Source organism: Dunckerocampus dactyliophorus, chromosome 12, assembly GCF_027744805.1.
Source record: "Dunckerocampus dactyliophorus isolate RoL2022-P2 chromosome 12, RoL_Ddac_1.1, whole genome shotgun sequence".
In the NCBI taxonomy this organism is placed as follows: Eukaryota; Metazoa; Chordata; class Actinopteri; order Syngnathiformes; family Syngnathidae; genus Dunckerocampus; species Dunckerocampus dactyliophorus.
The window spans coordinates 852,947-879,239 of record NC_072830.1 but is presented as its reverse complement, the minus strand read 5'-3'; the positions used below and the strand labels follow the sequence as shown (position 1 = coordinate 879,239).

Genomic DNA, 26,293 nt, shown 5'->3' with positions numbered 1-26,293 from the left:
TTTGGGTATTCCCTAACTACATGGTTGTGCAACTCTAAGGGGGGGGGGGTAAGCATGCAGCTGCACAACTGTACTTGTTTTGTCTATGTGTGTGTCTCTGTGGTGATTATCTGTAATACACGTGTGTTACGACGCACATTTCAGCACAGCCTTGAAGGACATCGGTTGGTCTGCGACTGCAGCCTCGGCGTCAACAGACACGGGGGTGCCATGAGTCGCCACCTTCTCTGTTGCAGGGTCACAGCAGCATTCCTAAAACAAACATTTCTAAAGGGCAACACACTTTAGCACTACTAAGATATATGAGTGATAATTATATTGCTTGTTAATTTATGTACAGTTCCAACACCATCACACTACCACCTCCATATTTTACTGTTGCTGTGATGTTCTTTTTCTGAAATGCCAGATGTAATGGGACACACACCTTCCAAAAAGTCCAACTTTTGTCTCGTCAGACCACAGAGTATTTTCCCAAAGGTCTTGGGGATCATCAAGATGTTTTCTGGCAAAATTGAGACGAGCCTTAATGTTGTTTTTGTTCAGCAGTGGTTTTGGTCTTGGAACTCTGCCATGCAGGCCGTTTTTGTCCAGTGTCTTTGTTATGGTGGAGTCATGAACACTGAACTTAACTGGGCTCACAGAACTCCTGAAGCAGCTGACAGGTACCAGCAGGCTGGACAGCTTCGGCGGTGGTTGAGGCAAGTACTCAGGGGTGAGAAGAGTTTGGTGAAGCCATGGGGCATGAGTTTTAGTGGGCCTCGAGGAGGTTCTGGCAAACCCTGAATGTTGGCCTATGGACAGAATTTCTAGGTACAGCCAAGGCATTGGGGGGATCCGGTTTAGGATCTGGTCTCTGCTATTCCCAGACGATATGGTCCTGATGGCCTCATCGGGTGCTTTTCAGCTGAGTGTGAAGCTTCTGGGATGAGACTCAACACCTCCAAATCTGAGGTTCTCAGTGAGAAAAGGGTGGGTTGCTCCCTCCGGTTTGGGAATGAGGTCCTGCCCTAGGCGGAGGAGTTCAAGTATCTCGGGGTCTTGTTCACGAGTTGGAGCGTGAGGTCGACAGGTGGGTCGGCGCAGCGTCTGCAGTGATGCGGTCGCTGTACCGGACCGTCCTGGTGAAGCGAGTACTGAGCTGGAAGGCAAAGCTCTCAGTTTACCCCCCCATTTATGTTCCCACCTGTCACGTTCGTCAGTGATCTGTCTTTGAGCTCTCTGTCGCTCTGGTTCCTGCCTTCTCCTGGCCTGTGTTTTTCCCCTTGCAGTCACACCGTGAGCGGGCTGGAGGCGGGGACGCTGGGCACACCTGTAACTGATTACTCGCCATCCATTTAAGCTGACTGCTTACAGCTGGACGCTGCTGGTTCTTTGTTTCTGACAACCGCTGCCTGCCCCAACGTGGACTCCTACCACGCTACCAGTCATCGCCTAGCTTCCACTTTTAACCAGGCTAGCCCAGCTGTTACCCAGCTACCCAGCCAGCTCCTTCTATTGTGTTTTTGGACTATTTTCATGGTGATTCCTCGTTCTGCCTTTTTCTGCACCATCGCTTTCTGTTATTCTGGAATTTTGCCTGCACACCTGCATTAAAGCGTTGAACTACAGCTAAAGCTCCCTGCCTCTGCTTCTGGGGTCCCAACCCCCTCTCCACTCGTCACAGAAAGAACCAGCCAAAAGGATTATGGACCCCGCAGAGTCTGAGCCCGTAAAACTGGCACTACGCCACCAGGCGCAACGCCTGGGAAAGCAAGAAGAACAGTTAAACGCTTTGGGTGCATGTGTAAAAGACATGTCAGACAGACAAGACGCCCGTATGCATGCTCTGGAGGCTCAACTTTCCGCTGTCTTGACTGTCCTGCAACACGACGCCTCAGCCACGGCGCCGCCAGCTAACTCAGAATCACCCACCGACCTCCCACCCACGTCCGACGCCAACTCACCTGCATGCGGCCCGCTGCTGTCCAAGCCTGAAAGGTTCTCCGGAGACTCTGGCGACGTAAGATCTTTTCTCACTCAATGCGAACTACACTTCGAGCTTCAAGCGGCAGCCTTCCGTTCCGAGCGAGCACGGGTCGCCTTTGTCACGTCCCACCTAACCGGAAGGGCAGGAGCGTGGGCCACGGCGGAGTGGAGTCGCCGATCTCCCATCTGCTCATCCTACGCCGCCTTCGCCAAAGCCATGGAACAGGTATTCCAGCGGACCCCCCCCGGCCGCGAAGCGGCGCGCTCTCTGCTACGACTACGGCAGGGACGCCGCGGCGCAATGGATTACGCCATCGAGTTCCGCGCGCTCGCGGCGGAGAGCGACTGGAACGCCCCTGCTCTGCTAGACGTTTTCTTCGACGGGCTCGCCGACACCATCAAGGACCAGATGATCCCTCTGGAGGCTCCTGCGAACCTCGATGACCTCATCGCGTTGGCGATTCGCATTGAGAAGCGACTCAACGATCGCAAGGCGGACAAGGGACGCTCAACTCCTGGATACGGCCATGGCGGATACCCTGCTCACCACAACCCGCCTCGCCAGTCCACTCTCGACTCTCCTCCGGCACCAAGGTTTGACGAGCCCATGCAGCTGGGAGGAAGTCGCCTCACTCCCGCCGAGAGGAACCGACGTAGACTTCTACGTCTATGCATCTACTGCGGCCAGGATGGTCATACCATCTCCCGCTGTCCCGTCCGCCCCGACAGCCCACGCACTCAAGCTTCCCATCCCAGCCCTCCACGCTCTCCCACGGACACGCCCCCTGGCATTACTTCCTCATCGGACACGGCAGGCAGACTACAACTCCCAGGTACACTCTCCTGGTCTGATGGACAAATAGATGTTTACACTTTCATTGATTCCGGAGCAGATGACAGCTTTGTTGACGAGTCCTTTGTTACACAATTTAGCATTCCTGTAACTAAATTACCTGTGTCCAAAGTAGTGCACTCCCTTGATGGGCGCCACCTAGCGACCGTTACACACCAAACCGTTCCACTTTTTCTCCGTGTCTCAGGTAATCATCTTGAATCTATGCACTTTTATGTCATCCCTTCCCGCGCGGCACCCGTTGTGCTCGGGCTTACATGGCTACTTAAACACAACCCACACATTGACTGGGCTAAGGCTACCATTATTAACTGGAGTGTTTTCTGTCATTCTCACTGTCTTAAATCCGCATGCCCACGCTCTTCGCCCGCGCATATAAAGCCACCTGAAAAGATTGACCTTTCCTCCATTCCCCCTGTTTATCACGACCTTCGGGAGGTATTTAGCAGTGAGAGAGCCCAGTCACTTCCTCCTCACCGGCCATACGACTGCGCCATTGAACTTCTCCCAGGTGCTGCGTTACCATCCGCTCGGCTATATAACATCTCCAAACCTGAGAGGGAAGCCTTAGAACAATACATCTCCACATCTCTTGCGGCCGGCCTCATTCGCCCCTCCTCGTCACCATTAGCTGCTGGATTTTTTTTTGTTGATAAAAAGGACAAATCTCTACGACCTTGTGTTGACTACCGCTCACTCAATGATATTACTGTTAAGAACAAATACCCTCTGCCATTACTGGACTCTGCCTTTAACCCCCTTCATACTGCTAAAATATTTTCCAAGCTCGATCTCCGTTGCGCCTACCATCTGGTTCGCATCCGAGAGGGTGATGAATGGAAAACTGCGTTTAATACTCCCCTCGGACTTTTCGAATATTTAGTCATGCCTTTTGGGCTCACCAACGCCCCTGCCGTTTTTCAGAGTTTTATAAATGATGTCCTTCGGGATATGCTAGGCCGATTTATTTTTGTCTATTTAGACGACATACTCATTTTCTCCTCCTCACTTGAGGAACACATTCAACACGTTCGGTTGGTCCTCCAAAGGCTACTAGAAAACAAATTATTTGTCAAGGCAGAGAAGTGCTCTTTCCACACCCCTACAGTTTCCTTCCTGGGCTTCATTGTGGAACGTGGTCAACTTAGTCCCGACCCGGCCAAGATTCAGGCTGTGGTCGATTGGCCCGCTCCTACATCAAGGAAGCTCCTTCAAAGGTTCCTAGGCTTTGCCAACTTCTATCGTCGGTTCATTAGAAACTTCAGCCGTGTCACAGAACCTTTGACGAAGCTCACATCTGTTAAAACCCCTTTTACATGGTCCCCAGAGTCTGATTCAGCATTTACTAAGCTAAAATCTTTATTTACTATTGCTCCTGTGCTTATTCACCCCAACCCCTCTTCTCAATTTGTCGTCGAGGTTGACGCCTCTGACACAGGCGTAGGGGCCGTCCTCTCCCAACGCTCCACCATCGACCAGAAGCTGCACCCCTGCGCCTTCTTCTCTCGTCGCCTGACCCCTGCGGAACACAACTATGACATTGGCAACAGGGAGTTATTGGCCGTCATCTTAGCGCTGCAGGAGTGGAGGCACTGGCTGGAGGGCTCGGAGCTCCCCTTTATTGTGCACACGGACCACAAGAACCTGGCATACCTTCGTGCGGCCCAGCGCCTCAACCCCCGACAGGCACGGTGGGCCCTTTTCCTCACCCGATTTAACTTCACCCTGACTTACCGCCCGGGCTCTCTGAACAGTAAACCAGACGCTCTCTCCCGACTACATTCTCCTTTCCCAGAGGAACCCCGCCAGGAATTTATTATCCCACAGTCCCGTATTCTTGGTGCCCTTCAGTGGGATATTGAGAAGCAGGTGGTCAACTCTATCAAGGAAGTCACTGCTCCTGAAGGATGCCCTGCTAACCGGCTGTTTGTCGTCCCGAAACTTCGCCCCGAGGTCCTTCAGTGGGCACACGAGTCGAAGATGGCGTGCCACCCTGGAGTCTCCCGCACCACGTTCCTTCTGTCGCAGCGATTCTGGTGGCCCTCCCTTCGAGCTGATGTCCGGGAATTCGTGGCCGCCTGTCCCATTTGCGCCCGGAACAAGTCGTCTCACCAGGCCCCGGCGGGCCTTCTCCGGCCGCTTCCCATCCCCTCCCGCCCTTGGTCCCACATTGCACTGGATTTTGTTACAGGACTACCCCCATCCAACGGCAAGACAGTCATCCTCACTATAGTGGACCGCTTCTCCAAGATGGCTCACTTCGTCGCCCTCCCCAAGTTCCCTTCAGCACTCGAAACTTCGGACCTACTTGTTTCCCATGCCTTCCGACTCCATGGTATCCCCCTGGACGTGGTCTCGGACAGGGGGCCGCAATTTACATCGGCAGTCTGGAAGGCTTTCTGTAAATCCCTTGGAGCTTCGCCCAGCTTGTCCTCAGGCTATCACCCCCAGACCAATGGTCAAACAGCACGAGCCAACCAGGATTTGGAGGCCGCCATCCGCTGCGTCTGCCATCTACAACCCGTCTCCTGGTCCTTCAATTTACCATGGATCGAATATGCACGCAACACCCTTATCAGCGCTGCCACGGGCCTCTCTCCATTTCACGTGGCTTATGGATACCAACCCCCGGCGTTCCCCTCGCTAGAGCCGGAAGTGGCAGTCCCCTCCGTTGATGCACACCTGCGCCGCGCTCGCCGGGCCTGGCGCAACATGCGAGCTGCCCTCGCACGGACTTCTACACGCAATCAGCGTTTAGCCAACTGCCACCGCTCGATTGCTCCTGAGTACAAGCCGGGACAAAGGGTGTGGCTATCATCCTGCGACTTACCTCTCCACACCGAATCTAAGAAGCTGCAACCCAGATACATCGGCCCTTACCCCATTGAACGTGTCCTGAACCCCTCCTCGGTCCTACTCCGCCTCCCAGAATCCCTCAAGATACACCCGGCATTCCACGTCTCCCTCCTGAAGCCCGTCTCCTCCAGCACCCTTAGCCCTCCGGAGGTGCCTCCTCCTCCTCCCAGGTTGGTTGACGGCCACCCAGCATTTACGGTCAAGGCCATTTTGGATGTGAGAAGAAGGGGCAGGGGTTTCCAGTATTTAGTGAACTGGGAGGGGTACGGCCCTGAGGATCGCTCGTTGATCTCCCGGTCCCTCATTCTGGACCCCACTCTTCTCTCGGACTTTTATAGTCAATTCCCTGAGAAGCCAGGTAAGCCGCCAGGTGGCGTCCATTAAGGGGGGGGTACTATCACGTTCGTCAGTGATCTGTCTTTGAGCTCTCTGTTGCTCTGGTTCCTGCCTTCTCCTGGCCTGTGTTTTTCCCCTTGCAGTCACACCGTGAGCGGGCTGGAGGCGGGGACGCTGGGCACACCTGTAACTGATTACTCGCCATCCATTTAAGCTGACTGCTTACAGCTGGACGCTGCTGGTTCTTTGTTTCTGACAACCGCTGCCTGCCCCAACGTGGACTCCTACCACGCTACCAGTCATCGCCTAGCTTCCACTTTTAACCAGGCTAGCCCAGCTGTTACCCAGCTACCCAGCCAGCTCCTTCTATTGTGTTTTTGGACTATTTTCATGGTGATTCCTCGTTCTGCCTTTTAATGCACCATTGCTTTCTGTTATTCTGGAATTTTGCCTGCACACCTGCATTAAAGCGTTGAACTACAGCTAAAGCTCCCTGCCTCTGCTTCTGGGGTCCCAACCCCCTCTCCACTCGTCACACCCACCCTCACCTTTGGTCATGAGCTTTGGGTCGTGACTGAAAGAATGAGATGGTGGACACAAGCGGCTGAAATGAGTTTCCTCTGTTGGGTGGCTGGACTCACCCTAAGAGATGAGGAGAGCAGGTGAGGAGCTCGGTCAAATGGGGGGGGCTCAGAGTATAGCCGCTGCTCCTTCACATGGAGAGGAGCCAGTCGTGGTGGCCCGGGTATCTAGTTCTGATGCCTCCTGGATACGTCCCTGGTGAGGTGTTCCGGGCATGCCCAGAACAGGGTCCCCTCCTCAACCTGACCTGTGCAGATCTCTCAGGACTGTCTCCGTTTCCTATTAGAAGGTCTGATAAGCGATCAAATGAGTTCCTTCTTATCAGAACAGGACACCCTAAACATTTCCAAGTCTGGTTTTGTACCTGAGCATAGTACCGCGTCAGAAACCCCCAGGGCCGTGAATGTGAATGACGTTGCACATGCTTGATTGTGTTGCCCTTTTTATCGATCTTTTGACACCAGGGGTCACCAACGTTATTCCTTGTGAGAGTTACTTTTAGAAAATGAAAATGGCCATGAGCTACTCATTTTTGTAGAAATGATTTTCATAGCTTATTTCAACCCAAACAAATCAAATATGCTTGTTTTACCAAAACATTAACAAAATGCTGGTATCCACAACTCACATTTTATGTTTCACAATACTTTTCTTTCTCGTGTTCTTTCATTATTAACTGAAAACCTGAATGAAAAGCAGGCCTGCAGCGCCTCATGTGGTCGTGGGGGCTACCTGGTGCCCGTGGGCACCACGTTGGTGACCCCCGTTTTAAAGCCTTTGGCACAGTAGGCCGTGCTGCACTTTAACCTTTAACCTTCTACAAGTTGACTTTAATCATTTGTCCAATCTGTTGTTCCTTGAATTTCACAGGATGAGGTGTTGATTGAAAGGTTATTTAAGAAGATTGATTTCTCAGGGAAAGGAAGGATCTCATGGGTAAGCAGATACTCCAACATGTCGTTGTTTTGGAGCGTAATGTGCCAAGAGTCTTTTTTTGAATCACACATTTTCAAACTGTGGTACGAATACTGCTGGGTGTACGCACGAGTATTAGAAGTACACATTTATTCACCAAAATGAGCTAAAATTGAATTCAAATGAAAATTCTTGTTGTTTCGCTCCCCTCATACGCTACACTAGTCAGCCACCTGTGAGAGCATGTTCTAGTCAGCCACCTGTGAGTGCATGTTCTAGTCAGCCACCTGTGAATGCATGTTCTAGTCAGCCACATGTGAGAGCATCTTCTAGTCAGCCACCTGTGAGTGCATGTTCTAGTCAGCCACATGTGAGTGCATGTTCTAGTCAGCCACCTGTAAGAGCATGTTCTAGTCAGCCACCTGTGAGTGCATGTTCTAGTCAGCCACCTGTGAGAGCATGTTCTAGTCAGCCACCTGTGAGTGCATGTTCTAGTCAGCCACCTGTGAGTGCATGTTCTAGTCAGCCAGCTGTGAGTGCATGTTCTAGTCAGCCACATGTGAGTGCATGTTCTAGTCAGCCAGCTGTGAGTGCATGTTCTAGTCAGCCAGCTGTAAGAGCATGTTCTAGTCAGCCACCTGTGAGTGCATGTTCTAGTCAGCCACCTGTGAGTGCATGTTCTAGTCAGCCACATGTGAGTGCATGTTCTAGTCAGCCAGCTGTGAGTGCATGTTCTAGTCAGCCACCTGTAAGAGCATGTTCTAGTCAGCCACCTGTGAGTGCATGTTCTAGTCAGCCACCTGTGAGTGCATGTTCTAGTCAGCCACATGTGAGTGCATGTTCTAGTCAGCCAGCTGTGAGTGCATGTTCTAGTCAGCCACCTGTAAGAGCATGTTCTAGTCAGCCACCTGTGAGTGCATGTTCTAGTCAGCCACCTGTGAGTTCATGTTCTAGTCAGCCACATGTGAGTGCATGTTCTAGTCAGCCACCTGTGAGTGCATGTTCTAGTCAGCCACATGTGAGTGCATGTTCTAGTCAGCCACCTGTAAGAGCATGTTCTAGTCAGCCAGCTGTGAGTGCATGTTCTAATCAGCCACCTGTGAGTGCATGTTCTAGTCAGCCAGCTGTGAGTGCATGTTCTAGTCAGCCACCTGTGAGTGCATGTTCTAGTCAGCCACCTGTGAGTGCATGTTCCACCCTGAACCGTGATGGTAAGCGGAGGTTGTCACTGTTGATGTGTTACACTGCTGACGGGGATGTCAAAAAATCCCAACTATCCCTTTCATTTAATTTAATACAATTTTGGTTGCAAAGCAGTAAAGTTTTATTATATTAAATTTTTATTGTCTTTGTAAAGGCAGCTGTCGTATCGGATCTCCTAAGGTGTACCTACTGTTCCCTAGAACTAGAATGGCCAGTCCCGAATAAGACAATGTCTCCTTCATGCTCCTCCCAACGCAGAGCAGCTTCAGTGCACACATGCTGCAGGAGTACAAGGAAAAAGAGGAGCGAGCAAGATGCAGCACGCGTGTCGTCTTTGCGCTGCCGGCCACCGTGAGGACTAGACGCCATGCCGCCAGCCCCGTGGTCAATATCCACAACAGCCGCGACGGCGTTGTCATGACGGTGCAAGAAGATGGAGCTGTTTCCTGCTGGAGTCCACAACTTCAGCTTCTGAGGACCAAACACATGTTTGTACGTTTTAACTTGTGTAACAAAGAGGTGTAAAAGTGTAGTTGATCTTCATGGTCTGGCACAGAGTGAAACAACCAGGAAGTGGGCAAGTGACTTCACCCTCATGGCGGACTACAACAAGCTGATCATTGGCACAGGGTAACACGCTGTGAAATGGAGTCATTCATTAGACTGTAACATCATCTTTTACCTCCCGTCTCTGTACTTCCTCATTTTATGGCCTTTTTATTTGTTCCATCACAGCGACAGAGAAATGCAACTTTACGAGCTGTCCACGCTGGAACCTTACTGCCAAATCAATGCCCTGGACACGGTCCCGCTGAGGCTGGACTGCAGGTATAAAACGCAACACAACACAACACCATAAAACGCAACACCAAGGGAGCATCCAGCGTCTGAGTGACTTTTGTGTTTACTTCCAGCCACACAGGCCCTGACCAATGCTGCTTCATTTATGGGGACATCCAGGTGAGTCTTAGCGGAACCTAATCACTCTGTTGATTGACACTCACTTGTAATTCCTTGTTATGTCCGTTTCCAGGGATGTGTCAATATCATTTTGATATCCGCTGTTGAAGACACCCTCAGGTAACCAACCGTCTTAAAGCTGCCAATAAACTTGTAAACCACATTTTTTACTGCCTGAAAAAAGCCTGCATTTTCAGTGCTCTGTACAAAAAGCACCAAGACAGAACAGGGACATGAATTCAAGCCAATGCAGCAATTTTCTTCCTTTGTAGGTAACATCTTTTTATGCTGCCTGTACCATTTCCCTGCCTTTTTTGCATATTGCTATTCTGTATGAAAGGCACCAACATAGTGGGCAACATAGATGTGGCAATTTTCCACCATTTGAGGCATTATCATTTTTGGCTGCCTGTAAAAGCCAACATTTCCCACCTTTTTCCTGTGTGGCTATTCTGTACAAAAGGCACCAACATGGAATAGACAAACAATAGAGCAATTTTTGGGCAGGTATTAGTCGCCTCTTGTAAACTGCCTGTAAAAAGCCTTTTAACATTTCTCTGTATAAAAGGCACCAACATGGAATAGACAAACAATAGAGCAATTTTTGGGCAGGTATTAGTCGCCTCTTGTAAACTGCCTGTAAAAAGCCTTTTAACATTTCTCTGTATAAAAGGCACCAACATGGAATAGACAAACAATAGAGCAATTTTTGGGCAGGTATTAGTCGCCTCTTGTAAACTGCCTGTAAAAAGCCTTTTAACATTTCTCTGTATAAAGGCACCAACACAAACTAAGGGGACAAAGTCCACCTGGCAATTTTACACTTTCATAGGTACTATCAGTATGACCTTTTACACAGCCTGTAACACATTTTTCCACCTTTTTTCCCGTGTCCCTATTCCGAGGCACCAACACAGGATGGGGATGGATTTGACCAGGAACATTTCAACCTTCTGTGGGAGCCTCAGTAGCCCATTGTACACTGCACATAAAAGCATGTATTTCTGTCACCATCTATGAGTTAGCCTGCGTGACAGTTTAGTGTGTTTACACTTTTATGCCTTAGTTCCTGTTCTATGCTCTTATTTTGGTAGTACTTCCTGTTTTGCCTGGTTTGTGTCTGCCTGCTTTGCTTTCTCCTTTATCACTTGCACCTGTTGCTAATTTGAGTTCTCCTTCTATTTAGTTCAGGTGCGTGCATCTTAGTTTGTTGTTGCATTGTGTTTGTTGTGAAAGCCTGACACGCTACTGCAAACCCGTCTTTCCTGCCGCTGCGCTGCAGCTATCATTAAAAGATACGTTTTTCCTGCAATTGGTGCCTGCTTTCTGCAAACTGGGGTCATCGCCACAATGCCAAAGACGAGGCGTGACATATTTCCACCTTTTCTCCCATATCACCATTCTCTATAAACACTTCCGATGTGGAATAGGGAACAAATGACAGCCAGAAATGTTCCACCTTCTGAGGTAATGCTGTATAAGATGCCTCTTTTACACTGCTTGTGTTTTGTGCTATTTTTCCATGTTGCTTTTCTGTATAAATGGTGCCGTGATGAAAGAGAGGGGACAAAGTCGCCCCGGCAATGTTCCTACCTTTTGGAGGTAGCATCAATAGCCACTTTTCCACGGCCTGTGCAGCATCATCCAATGCACAGCATCATGCCTGACTAAAGAGCAGTTCCAGTGGCAGATTACTATCACTGTCCTGCTCCACTGAAAGACTGAGCAGATCATTGCGCCCCCACGCCATGCAGCTTTTCAACACAACAGAGGGGGAGCGATAAAAAACACAAACACAAACAGGACAGGACTTTCAATGATGATGTATTACTGTTCTGATGTATTATTATTATTCATTATGTATTATTGCACGACAAATTTGATGTCCCACATTTATTTGTGTATTTATTCTTATTTATTCCTGATTTTCCTTGTCTCTCATGTCTTGCCTTGTTTTATTTATTTTGCGATTTAAGTGGTTAAGTTGATTCTGACATTTTTGCAGCGCTGCAGGAAGATGGAGATCAGTCAAGTATCTATCGCCCTGTAAAAGCTGACATTTTTCAGCTGTGTTATTCTGTATAAAAGGCACCACATGGAATAGTGGGGCGCATTCAACCTAGCAATTTTCCACCCGCATACTTTTACACGACTTTTGTTCCTGTAGGTTATGGAATACATCTCCAAAGACTGGAAGGATGCCCAACGTAGCGATTGACGCCGCAGCCCTCTCACCAAACGTGAAGTTTGTGCGATGGAAGGTTCATCAGGACTGGGTGACGCAGGCGAGCATGTTTATGGGCTTTTTTCTGCATCGTCAAACCACAGCAGGCTTTGTCTTAACCTCTTCACCACCTTCAGGTCAAATATCTTCCCAGTTTGAGAGCTGTCGTCACGTCATCAGGCGAAGAGGCCTCGTCTCTTGTAATAGGTACCAAAAATATACTTTCTCATGACGACCTTTGACATTTCATGAGAAGCTTTTTGCTTCCAAAGGCTGCTTGCTGCCTCAAACTGACGTCCAGCAGGAACTCGGCAAAATCCGAGAGGCTTGCTATGAAGGAAAGACCACGAAGGTCCAACTGAGCTGGGCGCCACAGCTCCGGGCATCATGTGACCAGACGGTGTTTGCTGTTCACAAAGGCGTGGAGACCTTTGACTTTTGCGAGAAGCTCAGCCTGCTGGTTACTGGAGGAATGGACAGACTCATACGCATGTGGAATCCTCATTCTTCTGGGTGGGGCTAACGTTATATGACTGCAATCTCATGATGGATACTAGCATGGTACCTCCACCAAGGCCAAACTATCTCACACATCAGCACCAAGTTGTACTGCTTCACAGACGTCCATCTCCTGCTTATTCCTTCACATGAACAAAATGTTGAACAGACCACACCAGACCCAACCCAAAAATCAGTGCATTCTTCCTTTGCCACTGCCCCCACCACTCCATAAAGTTTTATGAACGTCAACCAAGTCATGTTTGTGTATTGCTGCTAACAAACACTCAAACGGACATAAGAAAAAACCAAAACAGTACCTCCATGTCAAGGTAATACATTTAAAAACTTTGTTTTTCTTTCAGGAAGCCGACTGGAATTCTGAAAGGTCACGGCGCTCCTGTCGCCTACCTACGCACCTCAGCGGAAGAAAGTCAAATCTTCTCGGTTTCTGTCGACAACACAGCCAAAGTGGGTCCGCACATGCTTTTATTTCTAATACTGAAAACTCTCTCACGCCTTCAAGTAGGTCAGGGCTGTCCAAAGTGCGGCCCGCAGCTTGTGATTTATTGGCCTGTGGTAAGTTGGAGAAATAAAATTAAACCAAACAAACTCAGCAAAATTGGGGAAAAATAGAGCTAAAAGGAAAAATGTAAAGAGAAGAAGCTGAAATGTTTTTTTAAGCCTTTTTACAAGATTAACAAATACATAAAAATGTCAACGTGGCCCCCCGCAGAGGAAAACGTTTGGACACCGTTGACGTTGGTAATACTTGAAGTTGTCATACTTTAGCAGACAGTAATCCCTCGTTCATCACGGTTAATTGGGTCCAGACTCGACAGTTGTAAGTGAATTTCCACAAAATAGGATTCCGTACTTACAAATTGAATATTTTCATAGTTAGACCACAGAAACCTGTTTACAACCTTCTAAATATATTCATTGAGCCATTTTTATTCTGAAAATGCTTCATTTCGACCCAAAAAAATACACAAAATTATCTTAAATTAGTGTATTTTTTTTTGACGACGAATAGGCAGTACACAACCACAAAACAGTCATAATTTATGAAATGATATATTTTTGAAAAACCGTGATAGAGTGAAGCCACGAAATAGAAGCACAAAGCGATGAGAGACAGGAGCACATTGGACAAAGTGGTCTCTATCATGGACAACCCCACCCACCCACTTCATCAGACAATAGAAGGGCAGCGGCGCACATTCTCCAACAGACTCCTCCAGTTCCGTTCCCACAGTAAACGCTACAGGACTTCATCCAGCTCTGCAATAACTCACCTGTCTGCAAAAGATCATTCGCAACATTATTGCCCTCCCTTGTGTGAAGTGTACATTGACTTGTATTGACTTTTTACACGCTACGTGTAAATATGCAACTCTTGTTCATCTTATGTTCTTGTCTTTTCTTGTGCAATTGAGCTACCAGGCAATTTCCCTTGTGGATCAATAAAGTCTGTCAAAGTCTAAGTGAGGGATTACCGTATGCGTTCACTGGTTTATGTCAACAAAAGCATATCGTTGACATATTAAAACATAATTCTCTCATTTCCTGGACTCTTGTGTCAGATCTGGGCCATCCAGGAGCAGTACTGTCTGTTTACAACAGAACCCAAAGAGAGCGGCATCCACGGTGACATAACTGCTTGCTTGTATTTCTCCGCTGCAAAGTCACTGTACATTGCAGCGGACTCCGTGGCTGCGCTCGCACTGGAGAACAGGTTTGTTGTACTTCAGACATCACTGAGCTTTAAAAGGACATGACAGTACACCACTTTACAATTAGGGTGTTGTTAGAAAGGCTTTATAACTTGATGTTGTAGACACTTTATAAATCAATCATGAACAGTTGTGAACTACTCACCGGGTCTCTTTTTTGAGGTGTTTGAAGGTAATGCCACATTCACATCTTGTTGTACATCTTTCTGAAGTGTTAATGATCATTTATGAGTCATTTAGAAACCATTGAAAGGCTATCACTATTTTAAAGTGGTACAGACCATGAAAAGAGTACATTTTCTTTTCTTTATTCTTTTAGGCCGCAGCATTCCAGCGTTCCACCTGTTTCACACATCGATCCAGTCACGTGCTGCGGGCACAGCGAGGAATTCCATCAGGTTGTCAGCTGCTCTGAGGGATCGGTGAGTAAATCGGTGTAGATCTGCTTTGTGTGGTCACATAAACAACTTGACATTTGCATGATGACGACCTTAGTTGGTGAGAGTTTGGGATTTTGACAGCGGACGTGAGGTTTTTGTGTTTGGCAGCGCACACAAGCTGTCCACGATCACTTGCATGACATTTGAAGAAGAAGAAGAAGCATCACAGTTGTGCTAAAAGCATACACTGATTGTTGGTGTGTGCTGGCAGACTCATCACAGGTGGAAGCGATGGTCAGCTGAAGATGTGGAACTTCAACAACGGCTGCTGCTTGAAGACCCTCGTGAGCAGTAAGTACTGCAGAAACATTTCCAATGACTTTTTCCAAGCTTTTCAAACTATTTCCAACCTCGAGGTGGCAAGTGTTCCCAGGTGCGTGACTGCATCTACTTCAACGTTCACAAGAATCCGTAAGTTGCACTTCGACGTTTACGACCTTGTGATGATGATTTTGTGTTGAGCTGCTGCAGGTTTTTCTTCGCAGCTTCGTGATCTCAGTGGACCAAAACGCATTCTTGAACATCCACCCAGTAAGCACAAATATTTAAAAAATACGTCATTGCATGCAAGTTCTTGTCATCCAAACATAAAAAATGTTGTTTTTTTTGTCCTGAGGATTTACCAGAGGAGCCGCATGACGTTCACGAGCCACAGTCTTCATGGCAGGATGACATGGTGAAATGAAATCACGTCTCATCAAACTGTACTATACGTTGCATTACATTAGCTTCCATTGCATCACTAGAATAATAGCAAATGAAAAACACGTCCAATTCCATGACATTCTATGCCAACATGAATACGTTCAAACTAGTTGAATGTGCTGTCAGTCTTTGGGGCACGATGACATCACATTCCATTTTTCACACAACGATTCCAATATGAATATTAGTGTTTTTATGATTTGAAGGTAAGGAGTGTGTAGTGACATGGCTGCTTCTGTATTCAAGTCAATTTGGAGCTTATTATTATTATTATTATTAGCTATTATATATATATTCCATTTTCATTCATAATGTAATGTATGTATTTAGTATCGTTTTGGATGTGTTAGGTATTATTTATTGTACATATGGTAATCCTGATTTCAAATCATACATTTATACATTTTAACATGTTTGGCTGTTATAGAAAAAACTGTTAAATATTCAATTAAATATATTTAAATGACATGATTTTAATATTTTGATTATTCATTCCATTTTTCCAACATCTATACAGCCGTCCCTCGTTTATCACGGTTAATTGGTTCCAGACCCGACTGAGAAGTTTCCACAAAGTAGGATTCAATATCTTAAAGGGAATATTTCTGTAGTTAGAGCAAAGGAAACCTGCTTATGACTTTCTAAGTGCGGCTTTGAACATTATTACAGCCCTGTACACATGAACTAACACCCCATTAGTCACTTTTACACTCCTATTATTTTTTGTTTACATCACAAAAGACGGCTGCCACTAGCATAGCAAGATACTGAGCTAACTAGTTAGCCTCTCCAATTGACTTATTCTAAATTTAAAGTGTTTCAAACAGAGTGGGAAAGAAGGACAAAAGCCAAAAGCGTACCACTTCCACACAGGCTCAGTAGCCAGTCTCCAAGCAGTGTGAAAGGTCATGTGGTCTAATAACAGTACGGATGTCTCGTGACCACAGTACGACATATAAGTTGTCTTTCTATATTTTTGGACTAATGGGACGCCACAGGCATCATTTATGAACTAATTCTATTTTCAAAAACCAGGATATAGCGAGGGATGACTGTCATAAATAAATGGACAATATTAGGAAGAAAGCAGATAAAAGGAGCAGATACTTGACTGAAAGCCTCGTGTCTTTCCGTCCAAGTGAAGCCACCTTTTAGGGCTTTGCAGAGATGCAAGAAGGGAAGATGGATGGTGTCCAAACGCTGTACCATCCTGTGGGGGTGGTTCTCGCACTCGAGCGAGAGAGAGAAAGGATTGCTTGGGAGAGGTTAGAGTGGGGAATGTGAGCCTGTGATGATATGGTCAATGTCCCCATGTGTTCTACAGTGATCAAATGTGTCTGCTTCAGACATCCAGTGTGGTACAAATGACATCCATCCTGGCTTTTATGCCGTCTTCTCTGCAAGCCATGTCAGAGAAGACGGCACGATGGTGTCTCTTCCTCAGAAAAGAGGCCATAAAGAGGACGTCCTCTGCGTGGCACTTTGTCCTCTGTCCCTCGTGGCCGCTGGCAGCTGGAACTGAGAGATTACAGTGTGGAATTTGATTTCTGGACAAATCCACAGTCGCTTGGTCAGCCCTCTTCCAGCTGAACACCACAACATTGAAGGTGACCATAGCAACCATTCCAGTCATGAACCTGTTCCTGCAACAAGGTCACATTGTAGCGTCCCGTGCATGATCTTCCTCAAATTAGAGCGGTTTTGCTCGGCCACGGCAGCTCTCCTGTCTGCAGGCACCGTGGGTTAGTGCCCCCGAATGACATCACTTAATGATGCACTGCGCTGTCTTGCTGTATGAGCTTAACGACGTGCTCTCTCTTTTAAAGGCTGCATAAATCTGCGGGAAATGCATGGAGGGGGGGAGCTCGTGAGCTGCTTCAAGGCTGTAAGACACTTTTGAATATGAAAAACTGCTTCTGTTTTTTTGCTGCCACACTCGTCGTTGAACGGCTACAAAGCAGGAACCACATTGCTAACTTGCATTGAGTTGCAAGGCAAATCATTTTTCAGGTTAATTTGGCCTTTTTTTCTGCAATTTCTTTTATACCTGACTCAACTTTTATATGCAGTATGTTTGCCCTTCTTAGTGGGAACTGCGTGAGGGGGCTCGCCCCACTGGAAGGCCGCAGCTCCGGTTCAAAGACGTCTGCAAGCGTGACATGAAGCAGGCCGGCATCGACCCCAACTCGTGGGAAGGCACAGCACACAATCGTCTGCTCTGGAGGGCTGCAGTCACCGACGGAGTCAAGAGGGCAGAGAACAACAGAAACAACTAGCAAGCAGACAAGAGAGCAAAGAGGAAAGCAAGGACAGTCGCTACCTTAGCGCCAACTTCCTTTGTGTGCAACAAGTGCTCCAAAGACTGCCATTCTAGGGTTGGGTTGTACAGCCACTCTAGAAGATGTAACTGTACATGATTGCACTACACCATCATCTCCCGAGATGAACGGAGGCCGGGAATAAAAAATCAAAGATATATCTTCATCATCAAAGATGGCGCCCTCCGTGGCAGACGTCTCTGTGACACTCTCCCATTTTTTTTTCTATTTTTTGCTTTTTTATTGTTCATTTTGGACATTCAACACACTCACGCAGTACATTACAACAGAGAGACACTCTTGAACATCGGCCGGGTTCATCATGAACTTTCATTCAGCCTCTCAGACTTTGCCTTTCTTCTGCGCCGGGAGACCGCAGCAGCCTGCAGGCCTGGTGAGCTGAATACCCGGCGAGCAAAGCATCCGAGGCGTAAACGAGGCAAGCGGGCCGGCCTGCATGCTAGGCTAAAAGCTAGAGCGACTAGGCCACCGCTACCAAGCCTGCTGCTAGCCAACGTCCGCTCCCTCGAAAACAAGATGGACAAACTAAGAGCAAGGATTACAGCTCAACGTGAGATCAGGGAATGCTGTGTCCTCCCCTTCACAGAAACCTGGCTGACGGAGGATATACCGGACTCGGCGATCCAGTTGGAAACATTTGCTGCTTACCGGGGAGATCGGACTTTAGCGTCTGGTAAACACAGAGGTGGCGGCGTCTGTGTTTACGTAAACAAACGGTGGTGCACAGACGTACAGACGATGGAAAAGCACTGCTCGCAGGACATTGAGCTGCTGATGGTGAAATGCAGACCTTTTTATTTGCCTCGTGAGTTTAGTGCTGTGTATTTACCTGCTGTTTACATCCCACCACGAGCTAACACTGCTAATGCACTAGGCCTCCTGCATGACATCATTGATAAACACGAGACCAAACACCCAGACGCTGTATTTATTATATCTGGCGATTTCAACCACTGTAACCTCAGGACTGTCCTCCCCAAATATTACCAGCATGTGAGCTTTCCCACAAGGGAAAATAACATCCTGGACCAAGTCTACAGCAACATGAAAGGTGCTTTGAAGGCTGTTCCAAGACCCCACTTTGGAAAGGCTGACCACATCTCTATATTCCTTTATCCAACATACAGACAACTTCTTAAAAAAGCTCCCCCTGTACGTACAGCAGTTAAAGTGTGGAATGAAGAAACTGATCAAGTACTTCAGGACTGCTTTGGCTGCACAAACTGGGATGTGTTTAAAACTGCAGCGGGGAGGGAAGATTGTACTGTTGATTTGGATGAATATGCTTCTGCTGTTACTGGCTACATTAGCACATGCATAGAGACTGTTACCACCACCAAGTATTACAGAAAATACCCTAACCAAAAACAGTGGATGAACTGTGATGTAAGGGCTAAGCTACGTGCTCGTTCGACTGCATTTGTCATGGGCACCGCTGAGGACTACAAAAAGGCCAGATATGACCTGAGGAGGTCCATACGAGAGGCCAAAAGACAGTACAGACAGAAGCTGGAGGGCTACTATTCCACCTCAGACCCTCGGCGCATGTGGGCGGGGCTCCAGCACATCACGGACTATCGACAGCGAAGTAGCGTAGCCACGTCCAGCCAAACCACACTTCCAGATGAGCTGAATGAGTTCTATGCCCGCTTTGACACCCAAACTCCTGATGAGCAGAGAGGGTGGCTGGACTTGGGGAGCACACAGGACTCACCTCTCATGGTGACATCAGCTGATGTGCGCAGGGTTCTGAACAAAACAAACCCACGAAAAGCAGCAGGCCCAGACAACATCTCAGGACGTGCACTTCGGGTTTGCTCATCAGAGCTAGCTGATGTGCTTGCTGACATATTTAACCTGTCGCTTGCACAAGCATCTGTACCGACCTGCTTTAAGTCCACCACCATAGTGCCCGTACCCAAGAAGAGCAACGTGACCTGCTTGAATGACTATCACCCTATAGCACTCACTCCTATTGCCATCCACACAGCCCTTTCTCACCTACAGGGCCAGGACACATACGTCAGAATGCTATTTATAGACTATAGCTCTGCTTTTAATACAGTCAGCCCCCACAAACTCACAAATAAGCTCCTCACACTTGGCCTGTCACCCTCCCTCTGTAACTGGGTGTTTAACTTTCTAACAGGCAGGTCCCAGTCAGTCAGAGTCCACAATCGCACATCCAGCTCAAGAATTGTGAGCACTGGGACTCCGCAGGGGTGTGTGCTGAGTCCGCTCCTCTACACGCTCTTCACCTACGATTGCGTGGCCTCCCAGAACAACACCAGCATCATTAAATTTGCGGATGACACTACAGTCATCGGCCTGATCACTGGTGGTGTTGAAACATCATACAGAAGAGAGGTGGCGGACCTCATAGCTTGGTGTCGTGATAACAATCTCCTTCTCAATACAGATAAGACTAAAGAGATGATCATCGACCCAAGAACAAGGGAAAAGGAGCCGCATAGACCCCTGTTTATTGATGAGACTGAGGTGGAGAGGGTGAAAACCTTCAAGTTCCTTGGCACACACATCAGCGAGGACCTCACCTGGTCTCACAACACCCAACAAATTCTGAAGAAGTCCCAAAGGAGACTGTACTTCCTGAGAAGGCTGAGGAAATTTGGCATGTCCACCACAATCCTGAGTTGCTTCTACAGATGCACTATGGAAAGTGTCCTTACCGCCTCCATCACTGTTTGGTACGGTAACTGTACAACACGTGATAGGAAGGCACTCCAGCGGGTGATCAAGACCTCACAGAACATTGTTGGGGCAGCCCTCCCCTCACTGCAAGACATTTATAAAACTAGAGTCCTACGAAGAACACACAACCTCATCAAGGACAGCACACATCCACAACACTCATTATTCACACTCCTACCGTCAGGCAGACGCTACAGGAGTTTGAAGTCCAGGACCACAAGGCTGGCAAACAGCTTTTACCCACAGGCCATCAGGCTTCTCAACGAAGCACTCGCACACGCCGCACGCAACACACACACACACTCATAGCACTTTTATTTATTTATTTATTTATTTATTTATTTATTTGTTTGTTTATTTGTATTAATGTCTCTTTTGTTGTTGTTGCTGCTTAATTTATTGGTATTTATGTTTCTTATGTTTTATTCCTTCTTGTGTTTTCTTTCTTTTCTTGGGAGAATGAACAGAATAAGATTTTCATTGCATAGTATAACTGCTGTTTTACCATGCACATGACAATAAAACTCTCTTGAATCTTGAATCTTTTCTGGTAACATTTAGGGTAATAACTGTGGTTTTAGTGTGAGCCTGCCTCTTTTATTGTCTGCAGCAGCTTGAATGGAAAAGGCAATGATGTGACTTTTATAAGGTTAGAAGCTTGTGCAACCTTTAAAAAGTATTTGTATCGGCCTGTCACCATAACTTTTACTGACCAATAACTGTGCTATAAATTATCATCGGTATTCGATATTATCGGCAACATTTTTTGAGACCATTTTTTTAAAATAAATTATTTTCATGAGGTGTAATTCACATTTGAACCACTAGATGGTACTCACGTATAGTGCATGGTGTACCTGTGTGAGACGTTAGCTCAGAAGTTGCCTGTATGTATGTTTTTGCAATGTAGCCAGCGACACCGTCTGTGAGCTATTTTTCTATTTGCTGACCAAACGCCTCAGTCAGCGTGGACTGTCGGGACGGAGGCTCTGCTGGCGAAGCACCTCCATCGATAGGTTTTTTTCCCCAGTTGAGAAAACTGTCCGTGTCAGCCGTTGATGTTCATTCTGTTTAAAACTGAAATATTCCCACACGGCGGCTGTGGCATTCGCCTTACAAACTATCGCTTTTGTGCCGTCATTCGTGCGTATGCTGGCTAGTAGCCCCGCCTCCACAAAGAGGTTGAATGAGAAGACAGGAGGGTTCACCCTCTCTGTTCATTCTACTATAGAACCAAAGCACACAGACATGCAGAGTGAACCCTCTTGTCATCCAGCCTGTGTGGCACAACACACGCATACATGCACGTCAGTTTATCCAGCCTCATAATTATCCACCTGATTTTTTTTTATTGTTCAATTAATCGATTTACTTCATCGATCGTGACTGGTCTATACGTGTATGTATTAAAATGATACTATTTTGCATAATAGATGCCATATATTAACAGCATAACAAAAAGAATGGGACAGGAGGACACAAACGTTAGCAACTCTAGCATAGCTTGGCGCTACAGTGCTAACATGACAGTGACATTTTAACAACAACATCATTCTTGGTTAGCGTATTTGCTAAAAAAAAACAATACAAACGGATCAAACTTTATAGCTCCCACGCCTGTAGCTAACGGGTGGATAGTTGGCAGAGCGCCAGGTTTTATTTTAAGATGTGTAGTGAAGCCTGGTGTGACTGGCATACACACGGGGTGAACTCATCTCGCAGTTGGAAGTCCATTTCATGTTTTTTCCAGTCTAAACGCCAACAAAAGGGGACAAAAATGGCCAAAACAAAGAAGGACGCGGTGCTGGATGGCATGGGGTACGTCTACATTTACCACATGGAGACGTTATCTGATAGCCCTTCCCCAAAGCCGCTGAAAGGTGAGCACCACTTTTAATGTCTCGGGAACAAGCGTGTGCCCGTGCAAACTCACACTTGGTGTCTTATTCTTGCAGCTGGACCCGTGTGGCGTGCCCACCCCAGCAGAATTACAGGGTAAGATACGTCCCTTTAGCATCCCTGAGCAGACCACAGCGCACATACTAATCATCATGGACCATGACGTCTTTTGGTTTTTGAAGCTGGTCTTCTTTCATTGTGCTGCAGCCTGGAGATTGTCGACAACGATCAAGTGGTCCTCACCTCCTCTGTTGACCTCACAGTGCGCCTCTGGGGGGCACAGGGACAATTGATAGGTGAGTGGGTGTTGCTCCAGGAGCCTCTTTCACACAACTGTCATGGTAGTTCTGGCATTTAATTGTCTGTGTCTTTTTACGCGGAATATTGCCGCACACAGCCACACGGTATCCCGCATCCAATAATTAGCTGTGTGATGATGTCATGGCCATCTTAATAGACACTTGCTTTCAACAAAATGGTGAGAAGAGCGTGTCAGGTGTTCCAGTGCTGGCATTGTTCTATATCTTTGCACAGGTAGCGTCACACCTGTAGCCCCTTTCACACTGCCTGTAAAAACCTGGCAATAGTTGGCCTCAAGGGGTGGTATCAGAGATGTAGACGTGTCCCGCCTGTGAAAGCTTGACATATTGGAACATGGCCAGGATCATTCTGTGGTGCTAAATGAAAACATGCTTAACCCTTTGACTTGGTTCTGTCTAAAAGGTAAAGGTGGATCAACGTGTGTGTGGTGATGCCGCAAGGCCTCGTCCCGCCTCTGTTGCGGCTCCCTTTCAATCTCTGAATTCTAAGTATTGCCAGGAAGGGCTTCATCCACCCATTTTGTGACAACAGCGTTTGTAGAAAAGCTGGGCTTTTACAGGCGGTGTGGGAGGGGCTACCGGCTAGTGGCGCTGGATGTGGGGTGTGAAGTTTCAAACTTGGCACTCACGTCTCTGACCTTTGTTCCCTGTGGTGTTGAACGCAATCAGACAAGTATCATACACCGTGGTGTGAAAAAGTGTTGGCCCCCTTCCCGATTTGTTAGTTTTTTGCATGTTTGTCACACGTCAATGTTTCAGATCATCAAACATGTAAATATTACTCAACATCCAAACCTCCATGGCCCTGTGTGAAACATTGTGTGACAACATGTTTTGTATGAAAGGCAATGGTGGATAAATGTGGACCAAAGCTCTGAGTGGACCTGGGAAGCCGTAAAACTTCGTCCCTTCCATCTTGTCCAGCTGTTATACAGAACGTGACTCCGTAACAACGATGGCCGTGTGTGAGAGGCTCGAGGTTAGCTCATGGAAAGCAGAAGAATCAGTCTTAAAGCGCCGTAGCTCCGTGAGAGGACGCACACGCGGCTTGATGAACCCACCAGAAGGCCCTGCAGTGATAACGCTGAGATGTCCGAACACGCAAGCTAGGCCACACACCGCCTGCCTACACGACTCTCCTTGAATGTCAAGTAAACAACTGCTACAATGCAGTGAGGCTCCATGAAACACTGAGGCTCTCAGCAGAGAGCAACCCTTCCATGAGGCTTACTGATGCTAACAAAACAGTAAAAGCTGCATTTAGTCGCCTACCTTTTGTTACCTCCAGGCACCTTTGGCCAATCGGATGTCTGGAATGTCCACATCACATCTTCCTGGAAGAATCCCGCTGTTCCTTACGAGATCTTGACTGATCCTCTCAGTGTGCCAGACTGTGAACTCGTCCATGGAGCAACATCTGATCATCATTCGCCACCATGGTGAGGCACAGGGACTCAAAAAGCGGAAAAAATCTAAAACGTTCTTTCATGGTGACTCTATTTGGGGCAAAGTCTACATAAATAAATACAAGCTACACATCTTCTACCAGACTGTAGTAGCTAGCGCCCTCCCGTACGCAGTAGTGTGCTGGGGGAGCGGCTTCAAGAAGAAGGACGCCACGTGCCAGGACAAAGTGGTGAGGAAGGCAGTCATTGGCACTCATCTGGACAGCCTGGCATCTGTGGCAGAGCAAAGGACACCGAGGAGGCTCCTTTCCATCATGGACAACCAGCACCATCCAACGCACAGCATCATCTCCCCACAGAAGAGCAGCTTCACTGGCAGATTACTATCACTGCCCTGCTCCACTGATGGAATGAGCAGATCATTCCTCCCCCACACCATGTGGCTTTTCAACACAACAGAGGGAGGGCATTGAAACACACACAGGACTGGACTTATTACCTTATTATTATTATGTATTGTTGTTATTATTATTAGTTATTATGTATTATTACACCACATCTATCTATCTATCTATCTATCTATCTATCTATCTATCTATCTATCTATCTATCTATCTATCTATCTATCTATCTATCTATCTATCTATCTATCTATCTATCTATCTATCTATCTATCTATCTATCTATCTATAAACTAATATAAGGGAATGAACTGATATTGTTTGAATTACAGAAACAAGGAGGAAAATGTTCACATTTTTCACTTATCGAGGAAAGTTTTACTATCAAAAAAATTAATAAACTGATTAATCAGCCAAAGTCACACCAAAAATGTATGTATTTTATTCTAAGTAAACATTTTCTGTCTTTAATGAAAGAAATCATTTTTTTAAAAAAGGATTAAACCCCTGCTATTCCAAGCTGTTCGTATGTGTTTCCCCAAACTGCGTGTTCATTCTCATAAACTGAAGTATATTCCAAACCTCCACAGCTCCTCAGCTAAACAGCACATGGAAAGTCAAGAAATATTCCACACCCAAATTGATTAGAAATATCTTTGTGCATGCTGGCCTTGAGGAAACACACACACGCAGACACACACACACACACACACACACACACAACTCTGCAAACAAAAATAAACAGTGGCAGAAATATTGAAATAACGTGATGTTGCATCATGGGAAATGCATGGCAAATTGCATTTTACACAGTCCACTGTGTACAATGTCAGGGAGGCGTTGCATCATCATTAAAATGCAGCGCTTTATCATCCTTTTGCACAAGTTCACCTTGACAGGAGCGTGCAAGCGTGTATACTGTCCATACATCATTACAGCTGGAGCCATACGGTACATCTAGCATTTATTTTGGGATGATGGTAACTAATAGCAACCAGACTTAGACTGATGCTGAAAGCTGTGTGTGTGACGGAGGCTGCAAACTACAAAGTGATGCGTTGATGTGAGTCAACACACTTAATAGGAGACTTGTGAAACCTGAGCACGCGTCTCCCAAATGTCGTCACAATGTGCACTCATCTCATCTCATGACAGCCAACACAGAAACGGCAATGCATGATACTGACAGGTATGCTACTCTCCTTCCTGAGAGCGAGGATTTTCTTTATTTTTCTCAAGCTTGTGCTCCTCCCCTGAAGTCTTTCACCCCCCTAAAGCTGCACGTTTGCATCTGGTGGTAATAAAATAATGCAGTATACTGTACAGCAGGGGTCGCCAACGTTTTTCCTTGTGAGAGCTACTTTTAAATGAAAATGGCCAAGAGCTACTGTACTCATTTTTGTAACATTTATTTTCAGAGCTTATTTTAAACCCAAACAAAGCAAATATGCTTGTTTTACCAGAACATGAACAAAATGCTGGTGTCCACAACTCACATGTTGTATTACACAATGCATTTCTTTCTACTGTTCTTTCATTATTAACTGAAAACCTGAATGAAAAGCAGGCTTGCGGGCACCTCATGTGGTCGTGGGGGCTACCACGTTGGTGACCCCTGCTGTACAGTATCCGTTGTGGTGAAGAGGGAGCTGAGCCCAAAGGCAAAGCTCTGAATGTACACACTACCCACACTACGTTCCTACCCTCACCTATGGTCATGAGCTTTGGGTAGTGACCTTAAGGACAAGATGGTGGGTACAAGCGGCCCAAATGAGTTTTCTCAGTAGGGTGGCTGGGCTCCTCCTTAGAGAGAAGGTGAGAAGCACTGTCATCCGGGAGAAACTCAGAGTAGAACCGCTGCTCCTCTGCATTGAGAGGAGCCAGAGGAGGTGGCTCGGGCATCTGGTCAGGATGCCTCCTGGACAACTCCTGGGGAGGTG

The 26,293-nt window shown here is 47.0% G+C and overlaps 1 protein-coding gene across 1 annotated transcript in view; it reads left to right on the top strand.

The window, feature by feature from the left end:
* wdr95 (WD40 repeat domain 95) overlaps nt 1-23,989 on the top strand; it is a 30,412-nt gene extending 6,423 nt beyond the window's left edge. Inside the window, 24 exon segments of the mRNA XM_054794808.1 lie at nt 7,466-7,531; nt 8,972-9,219; nt 9,272-9,343; nt 9,449-9,541; nt 9,628-9,673; nt 9,747-9,793; nt 11,841-11,958; nt 12,035-12,104; nt 12,170-12,410; nt 12,761-12,866; nt 13,982-14,133; nt 14,451-14,553; nt 14,627-14,739; nt 14,783-14,862; nt 14,928-14,982; nt 15,057-15,102; nt 15,188-15,247; nt 16,721-16,883; nt 17,103-17,161; nt 17,364-17,528; nt 22,078-22,207; nt 22,283-22,322; nt 22,434-22,522; nt 23,835-23,989. Of these exon segments, the coding sequence (XP_054650783.1) occupies nt 7,466-7,531; nt 8,972-9,219; nt 9,272-9,343; nt 9,449-9,541; nt 9,628-9,673; nt 9,747-9,793; nt 11,841-11,958; nt 12,035-12,104; nt 12,170-12,410; nt 12,761-12,866; nt 13,982-14,133; nt 14,451-14,553; nt 14,627-14,739; nt 14,783-14,862; nt 14,928-14,982; nt 15,057-15,102; nt 15,188-15,247; nt 16,721-16,883; nt 17,103-17,161; nt 17,364-17,528; nt 22,078-22,207; nt 22,283-22,322; nt 22,434-22,522; nt 23,835-23,989 (2,517 nt within the window).
* Nucleotides 23,990-26,293: the final 2,304 nt, after the last annotated feature.